Source organism: Suricata suricatta, chromosome 10 (assembly GCF_006229205.1).
Source record: "Suricata suricatta isolate VVHF042 chromosome 10, meerkat_22Aug2017_6uvM2_HiC, whole genome shotgun sequence".
NCBI lineage: Eukaryota > Metazoa > Chordata > Mammalia > Carnivora > Herpestidae > Suricata > Suricata suricatta.
Genome location: NC_043709.1, coordinates 100,840,794 through 100,849,343, shown reverse-complemented (window position 1 = coordinate 100,849,343; position 8,550 = coordinate 100,840,794). Strand labels below are relative to the sequence as shown.

Below are 8,550 nucleotides of genomic sequence, written 5' to 3'. Positions count from 1 at the left end.
AGATCATCCAGACCCTTCTTTTCTGAAGCTTTGGCACGGATGACAGTTTATTGCCCTCATTATAGGTCAGGCGGGGAGACCCTGATTCTAAGAGGAGAACCAGTCAATGCAGCCCAGAGGCCCCATGTTAAGCCCTGGGGAGGGGCCGGCAGCCAGCTTGGGACAATCCACAAAGCAGAGGGGTGGTGGGCGAGCAGAGGGCCGAGTGCTCCTGCCTGGTGTCCAGTGCCCAGCTCAGAGGGGCAGGTGGGTGCTCCAGCCTCTAGGAAGGGGCCATCACTTCCCTTTCGGGCCCAGCTGAGGCCCAAAGCGGGGACAAGAAGGAGGCCTTTGTCTCCTCTGCTGAACAGCACGGAGGCAGCTTTCATGAGGCCAGGCTGGTGCAGGCAGAGGGGGCACAGAGGAGGACCGCTGGGGGGGGGCGTGTCTGAGCCTGTGCCTTCCCACCCGCAGATGCGCTGCTGTGGCGTCACTGACTACACAGACTGGTACCCAGTGCTGGGGGAGAACACGGTGCCCGACCGCTGCTGCATGGAGAACTCCCAGGGCTGCGGGCGCAACACCACCACCCTCCTGTGGACAACGGTGAGGCCGGAAGCTGCTTCCCCAGGTCCCCCTCCCAGAAGCCTGCGTGGGGGACACCTGCAGGGGAGGGTCGCCTGGGACAGGAAGGAATTGGGATGAGGGATGCACAGGACTGAAGCCAAAAGGTGGCCAGGGGGAGGGCTGGACCCGCAGTTGGGAGTGTCAGAGGGTGGGGTCCGCAGCTGTGCAGTGGGGCCCTGTAAGTGGATCGCTGGGTGGACTGGGGAGGGCGGGGCTTGCTCAAAAGTCAGAGCAGCTGAGGGTTAGAGAGGGGCAGGAGGAAAGAGCAAGGACAAGGGACGGAAGGGGATGTGAATCGGGGGGTGGGCGGGAAGGGCACTCACAGTCCTGTGGGTGCCTTAACCTGTGGTCCTTGCTCCCTAGGGCTGCTATGAAAAGGTGAAGACGTGGTTTGATGACAATAAGCACGTGCTTGGCACGGTGGGGATGTGCATCCTTATCATGCAGGTAAGAGGGCTGTTCGGCGCCTCGCAGCTCCCTGGCTGCACCTGAGCCAGAGGCAGAAACAAAGCACATGTGCACATGCACTAAATAGCTGACCTCGGAGCCTGAAGCCCGTGTGCTGTCCTGCTCTGCTCTGTCCCGAGGCCTTCTGTCCCAATGCCTGTCCCAACCCAGTAGGGCACTGCTTCCTGGGCATCCGTTCCGAGCCTGGGCCCAGCTTCGCACGGATCCATGTGGGTTTGCTACTTCACAGGGACACTTACCCTGGGAATGACTGAACCCAGGTCCTCAGGTAACTGTGAGCATAGGCTCACACTCTGTGGGTGTCCATCTGGCCTCGGCACCTGGTAGATATAGATGAGCCGGGCAGGTTGCTTAGCGTCTGTGCCTTAATTTCCACGTCAGTGTAATGAGCATGATCATCATGCCACTTCTTAGCATTAAGTGAGCCCCATCCATGTAACAGGGCATAGAGCAGTACCAGGCAGCGAGGATGTGCTCAGTAGGTGTTAGCTGTTCCTAGTGAGCATTCAGTGGGCAGCCGCACTTTGCAAGCCCTAGCATAGACGGTAGAGGGGGACCAGGAGGAGGTCCCTGCCTACCTTCCTAAAGATGAGGCCAGCATTGCTGGTGGGGAGCAAGAGTCCCCTGACCTTTCTGGGGATGAGCATTTCCCGACCCCCTCCTTGGTCCATTTATGTATGGCTCCAACCTGGGGTGAGCAGGGGTCTTCAGTGCCTGATTCCCCCTGGAGCACTTGAACTTGACTGGCTGATCCACAGGAAGATGGCTGGCATCCTGCATCTTTCTTGCCCTAATCTCTTGGGTCTGGGGGACGGGGGGGGGTCTGATTGTGTCTCACTCATTCAAGAGCTTTCAAGCTCAGCAGACAAGCCCGCAGTCACTTGTGCAGAGCTCTGACCTGAGCTGTGCACACAGGGGCAAGATGCTATTCAGTACTGAGAAAGGGCCACCTCTTGGCTGACTGTGCTCAGGCCCAAACTAGAGCGTCACCAGCCAGCATCTCCTCCAGTTACACCCAAACCCTGAGTCCTGTAGAGCCAAGAGAGTCATTCAGTGTCTCCTGGCCCTTGCTTTGTGCCGTGTGCCCACAGCACACTACCTGTGGTGACCGTGAGGCCCCAGGCTGGCTTCCTCCTGCGCTGCTCTGGGCCACCACCCCCTTCAGGATTCAGGAGTTGAGGGAACACAGAGGAGCGTTAATGTCGTAAGCACATCAGTGGTGAACATCATGTCCTGTGTTTCAGCACCAAATGGAGGGGCACGGCTTGGGTTTCTAACGTTCCTGTCGCCTTCCCACCGCCACCTCAGTTGCCTGGTAGCTACCACTTCGGGCCGGGTCCTTCGTGCTTTCGGTCCTCACAACAAAGCCCTGAAATAGGCAGACTCGTGAGCCTCAGAGAGGTTTATGATTTTCTGTACAAACAGCTCCGAGGGGCTGAGCTCATCTGTGTGTGACCTTCTCTGCCGCCATTGTCTCCCACCTGCCAGCAGTTTTCCAGCACACAAATGGGTGTCTCCGCTTGCCCTGGGGCTTCCAGTCAAGGCCCTCCCCCCATGTCTTTCAGATCCTGGGCATGGCCTTCTCCATGACCCTCTTCCAGCACATCCACCGGACTGGTAAAAAGTACGACGCCTGAGTGGGCTGGCCGGGAGCACCCGGCCCCCATGCCGACACTGTGCCAGGGAAGAAGATTTGAGCTTTGTGTTGCCTGCCCGCGCTCCCCAGACTGCTGACCCCTGCACCCGACCGCCAGCCCACCCCGCCTCAGCCGCTTCGGTGGGTGGAGGGCCGGGGAGGAGGCGGCATGGAGGACGAGCACAGAGACCCTGGGTGCTGGGGGCGCCTGGGTTCCTGCATCTGTGTATTTGCCAAAGAAGACAGGGGGGCCCAGGCTCATCGTCCGGAAACCCCCCAGCACTGATGCATTTCTGCCCCTGCCCTTCCTCTCCCTGACACTATGTCCCCACGTGGGTGGGGCGCAGAGTGCTCCCTCCCGGTGGAGAGACTGCCCACGGAGCCGCAGGTGTCCACAGCCCCCCGTGGGAGAGCTGGCGGGGGCAGGGGTCTGATTGCCTCTGGGCAAGGCCCCCCAGGAGCATCTTGCCCAGGCTTTTTATACCTTACAGTGTAACTTTTTTTATTTTATTTTACTCTGATTATGATTATTCAGGAATATTATCTTTCAGATAAGTTTAGGGTTAGCTTTCTGATTTATAACTTTTTACCACGTTGATTTCTGTAATGGTTTGATTTTTTTTTTTTCTGAGGGTGGGGGACAGGTGGGAAGAGAGGATGTCTGTCAGGTTTCAATCAGGACAAACCACTGTGCAGCGCTCAGGAGTCTCCGGGGAGATGCGCCAGGCCTGTGCTCAGGACGCATTGAGTGGGAGGCTGTGGGGGCCTGGCGTCGGTGTGCAGGAGCCTGGAGGAAGCGTGTGCAGCGGAAAGGCACAGAGCACCGTGGAGAGGGGCCCCCTGCCCAGAGCTGGCTCCAGCGGCCGAAGAGGTTGGGGGGCCATGGGGGGCCAGTGAAGTGCTTTGCCAGGAACGTGGCCAGGGCTATTGTGGGTCCTTATACTTCACCGCTGAGCAGTCGGTCTTTTTCCCCATCCGTCCATCCGTCCTTCCTCCTGCCCTCTGCTGGCACCGGAGGCGGCTCCCCCTTCTACCCCATGCGGGCGTGTTCCCGCCACAGGTTTTGCAAACCCCAGTTACTTTCACAGACATTCCTGCTAGAAACTCTCGGACAAATACCTCTTTAGTTCAGATGCTGCTCACTTTCTCACATTGCTTCTGGAAGGGGAAGCATTCCTTACGTTTTGCTGCTCAGACAGTGGTGGAGGTCCCGTGACCATCAGGAGAGGAAGGTGGAGCTGGTGCCCGTGATCATTCCAGCCGCGTTCACTGGGCTGCACATTCCCTGCTGAGAGGGAGGGGAAGATGGCCGGGGCGTCCCAGGACCTTCATCCCCTTCCTCAGGGTTCATGGGTGGTGGGGTGGTGGCAGGTGTGTCCTCCGTGGCCCTGAGGAGAAGACGGGGAGCTCAGACTGGATCTTGCTAACCAGCCCCAGGAAGAAACAGCCGAGTCATGGTGTAGTAGCTGAACAGGAGGGGTGGCGTATCTGCAGCAGGGGGCCCTCAGGACTTAAGCTGGTCTGAGTGAGTGTTTTTGCGGTTAAAAAACTAAAGCCACGAATTCATGGGACTGAGCTTACAAAGGCTTTCCACTGGCCGGCTAGGATCTGGTGCACTTCTCAGACCTGGCCTCACGTGGGGCAGCTGCCTTTTTCCTGCACCGTTTGGCTCGGTACCTTGATTTCCCACCAGGCCCATGTCTCCCCTCCAGCCTCCACTTTTCTCCAAAAGCTGAGACCTGGCCACCCAGCCAGCACCTCCTACGCCCGCCTAAGTAAAATACTGGTGGGACTTTTGTAGGAGTATGGGACTTTTGGTGTCAGGATTCATGATTTGCGGCGGTGAGGAGTGGGGAGTAGGGTGGTCTCAGTGAGTCAGGCAGAGTAAAGGCCACGCCCCTATGACAGAAGCAGAGATGCCCGTGGCAAAGCTGGGAAGGTGGGTCCTTGTGTGGACAAAGGGGCCAGCCCGTGCTTGAGCAAAACTGCCTTCCTGGGTTCTCTGGTGCCATCTTCCCGGTGGGGGGCTTCAGCTGCGTCTCTGGGGACTCCCAGCTGCAGAGCACAGAGCAGTCATGCTACCGCGTCACTGTGGAGAGACGCTCAGCCAATGTGCTGGAGTCACACAGTGGGACTGGGTGTGTAACGACCTTGGGGGGGTGGAGGAGGCTTGTTCATGCCTATCAATGCAATTTCAGTTTTCAGATCAGCAAAAACCCAACACTTTGCGGGGAGGTGCAGCCTCCCTGGCAGTCTGATGTTTCTGGAGCTTCAGGGGTGTCCCGGCCCTGGGCCCCCCACCGCAGTCCCCCTATCCCCACCAGCGCCCTCTCACCTGTCTATCCATGGAGACTTGTCTGCAGCCCCTCAGACCGCCTTCCTGCCTCACCCTGTGCTTGGCCGCTTAGGCATTCACTCAAGTCTCCCCTGGGGAAGGCACGAGGGATGGGGGTGCTCTTCCAGACTCCCCTGCCTTTCCTGCAGGGTGGATCCCACACATGGAAGGTCATGCCACCCGGTGTCTGTGGCAGCCCAGTGTCTTCTCCATTTCTGCCAGCTGTGATCCCACTGGGGCAGCACTAACTGGATGAGCTCCCTCACGTGCGGCTTCCCTCAGCACAATCGGAGTCCCTTTGGTCAGGTCCGATGCAGTTTCCAGATGGGACTTAGAAGGTCAGGTTCTGTAGACAGCTTCAAGGGGGCACCGCTGAGACCTGGCCTTTCTCTGCAGCCATCTTGCAGAGGTGGTGGGCAAGCAGGGACTGACAACCACCCTTGGGGGGCTGCAGGAGGTGTTGGGGGATGCCACCCAGGCCCGCACTGGAGCACTGTTGCCCCCTCCCCCCCAACCAGCATGGGCCAGCATCTTGGCCTCGCTCTCTAGAAAGGTTGCTGCCCCACCCAGACCCTCATGCAGATGTTCTGGTTTGACTTAGACCCAGGTGGCTGTTGCTCCTTTGCTTTGGTGGCCAAAAAGCAGTCCAAGGTGGATGGAAATGGCTGTTCCCTCCTCTGCGGCCCCCTGCCCACCCACACCGGTGGAGGTGCTAACTAGCAGGGACCTGGCGTAGGACAGGAGCTGGGGGCCAGGTGCCTGAGTCCCCCCTTTGTCCCTCTGCCCTTCCACGCCCAGCCTCTTTTGGTCCCGGTCTCCACTCTCGCTCCTCTGCTCCTCTGCACCTCAGCGAGGCAGGGGTCCCGGCGGGTCCCGGCCTCGCTGCCCTGAACGGGCACCTGAGGACTGGAGCCAGGGACTCATGGGCACACCCCGCCCACCCCCGGGAGCGCAGGAGAGCAGGATAGCACGCTTGTTGGTTTTAAATGCACTTTTCTGCTTGTGATGCGTATCTGTGCGTTTCCTTCATCCTGGTCCTGGCTTTATCGAACACCATGTTTTTAGCATGTTTTTAAATAAAAACTGATAATGTGTCAAAAGCACAAACAGGTTGTCTTTTCATGGTTTGTGTTCACTCAGCCATGACTTCTTGTGGCGGTTGTGTGAGGGATGCAGGACAGATCAGGCATTTGTCCCCGCACACCCCCGCGGCTAGGACTTCATCTCTCCTCCTCTGGCCCAGGTCCCAGGTCTGCCGCATGGACGGGCACAGTCCCCTCTGGAGGTCCCTTTGCCCAGTGACTGGATGCAGGCCTGGTCGGGGGCTAGTCCAGAGGCCAAGCACGCAGGTCCCAAGTGGGCAGTCTTGTGGGAAGGTCTAGAGTGTGTTGGAGGAGGGGCAGGGAGTAAGTCATTCATGGCTTCCTGTAGGGGCGGGGCTTAGGTACAGTCTCTCCCAGATTTCCGGATGTTCTTGAGGTTCATTTGGGCCTGATATCTCTTCCAGGAGTGAGGGGACCTCGCAACATGGCTTGGGCCAGCCTTTGCTCTCAGGGTGGCTCTGAGACAGCCTTAAAGAGGGCACAGGAACACCAAGTCAGGATGAGAGGTCAGGGGGAAGAGAGGGGGCACTTACCACTACGTGAGCCCACGACACTGGCCCCCTGGCCATAGTGGTCTCCCAGTGTCTGAGGCTGGGGCTCTGGTTTGTGGAGTTCGGCTCCCGGTGTCTGTGGCTGCCATAGTCGTGGTGATAAGTTGCTGGTGAGGAACACAGAGGTCATCCTTGTCTGGAACCATGTCTATGTGGACGTTACTGCAGGTGTTCTGGGCTGGGATGGGGATGAAAGGTGAATGTGCCACGGGGGCCCAGAGCAGGAGGGGACATCTCCTTCCTCCTCAAGGCAGTGGCCAGGTTGGCTGGGGGTTGCCCCAGAACATCAAGCATTAGGACCCCATCCTGCAGCTGCTGTGTCCCAAAGCCCCCAGAGGTTTGCTGAGGATTGACTCTCCATCAAAGGTCCAGAATGCAGTCCCTTAAGGAGATTTATTAGAAGGGACCCTGAGGCCGTGGAGTCAGGGGTTAGTCATGAACTAGGGGCGGTGATCCTCCAACATCCTGTGAGGACCAACCAAGTCAGAGGTGTGTGGGTGTAAGGCATTTCTTCTATGCTGGTGGTGGTTTTGGCTCCTGCCTTCCAGCCTGTGGACACCCACGGGGAAGCTGGCCAGGTCCCTGTGCTGTCTGCTTCTGGGGGGCAGAGTGAAGTCTACTGGATCACAAGACAATGGGGTGTGCTGACCGCTCAGCACTGGGCTCCAGTCAAATGAACTTAAGCCATGGAAGGCAGACTGCCCTGACTGGGCAGGAGAGGAGGCGTTCTTATCGGGACAGGGCTGGGCATTGTTTCTCCCGGCATCTAATGACTAGGCTACAGCCTACTGGGATGGGTGCTAGGCTCCTCAACCCATGAGAGGGGGTGAATGAGATGACCCTGGGGGCCCTGTGTGCTGTGGTGGGAGAGCTGCCTCTCCATCTGCACTCAGCAAACACACGAGGAAGATGGCTTGGTAGCAGCAGCACAGCCAGCTTGGTACCTACATAAGAGCTCCTTCAAATTGGCCATGACCAGGGCTTCCAGAGACAAGATGTTCATCCACCCAAAGACTTAGTAGGTACTAACTTGTATAAGCACTTAGAGCATATAGTGAAGGACCCAGACCAGCTCCTGTGCTTACAGAGACACAAGTCCGATGGGGACCACAGAAGAGCAAACAGGATTGCAACTTGGTGCCATGATTGTGTTATTCACGGGGGCGGGGGTGTGTGTGTGTGATGGGGGGCGATGTTACTGCTGAGAGTTAAAGACAGGAGTTAACCTGGCAGGGATTGGGAGGTAAGCCCCGGTGATGTCACTGGAGCCGGCGCACAGAGCAAGCGCAAAGGGGGTGTCTGGAGAAAGCAGCAGCCACTAGATCACAAGGTACTAAGCCAGGTTAGAGCTTGAACTTGAAGCCAAGAGCAGTGGGAGCCCGCTGACAGGCTTGAAGCCATGTGTGGCTGCTCCGATCTGCCTATGGGAAGGATCATATGGAGAGTGTAAGGTGGGACAGGGTGGGATGCAGGGGCATCAAGGAGGGGCTGCATCAGTGACTTAAGTGAGAGATGAGTGAGCTTGCAGGGAAGTGTAGTGGGAGAGAGAAAAACACTAGATCTGAGAGACACCCAGGGAAATGGAAAGACTTGGTGATTAACTAGATTTACTAGTTTTACTGGGGTGGGGGATAAAGGGAGGGGTGCGTTCTTGTCACTCATCCAACATGACGTTCCTTGCCCTGAACGGGTAGATGACTAATTGCACCAAATGGAGGGTGAGTGTATTTTCCAGGTTCAGTGTGCGTGTGCAGGCAGACAACCGGTGTGATATAATTAAGTCTCTCCTTTTGTTTGCATTCAGCTTCACAGCTTGCAAAATGCTTTCCACATACATTATCTGGCTTCCTC

General features: G+C 57.6%; 1 protein-coding gene across 2 annotated transcripts in view; it reads left to right on the top strand.

Moving 5' to 3' along the window:
- TSPAN9 (tetraspanin 9) overlaps positions 1-6,152 on the top strand; it is a 193,634-nt gene extending 187,482 nt beyond the window's left edge. For both annotated transcript variants that reach the window (XM_029954674.1, XM_029954673.1), the window contains 3 exons: positions 454-585; positions 970-1,053; positions 2,640-6,152. In XM_029954674.1, coding sequence (XP_029810534.1) covers positions 454-585; positions 970-1,053; positions 2,640-2,711 — 288 coding nt within the window. In that variant the 3' untranslated portion in view covers positions 2,712-6,152. The remainder of the gene's footprint in view (positions 1-453; positions 586-969; positions 1,054-2,639) is intronic.
- The last annotated feature ends 2,398 nt before the right edge of the window (positions 6,153-8,550 follow it).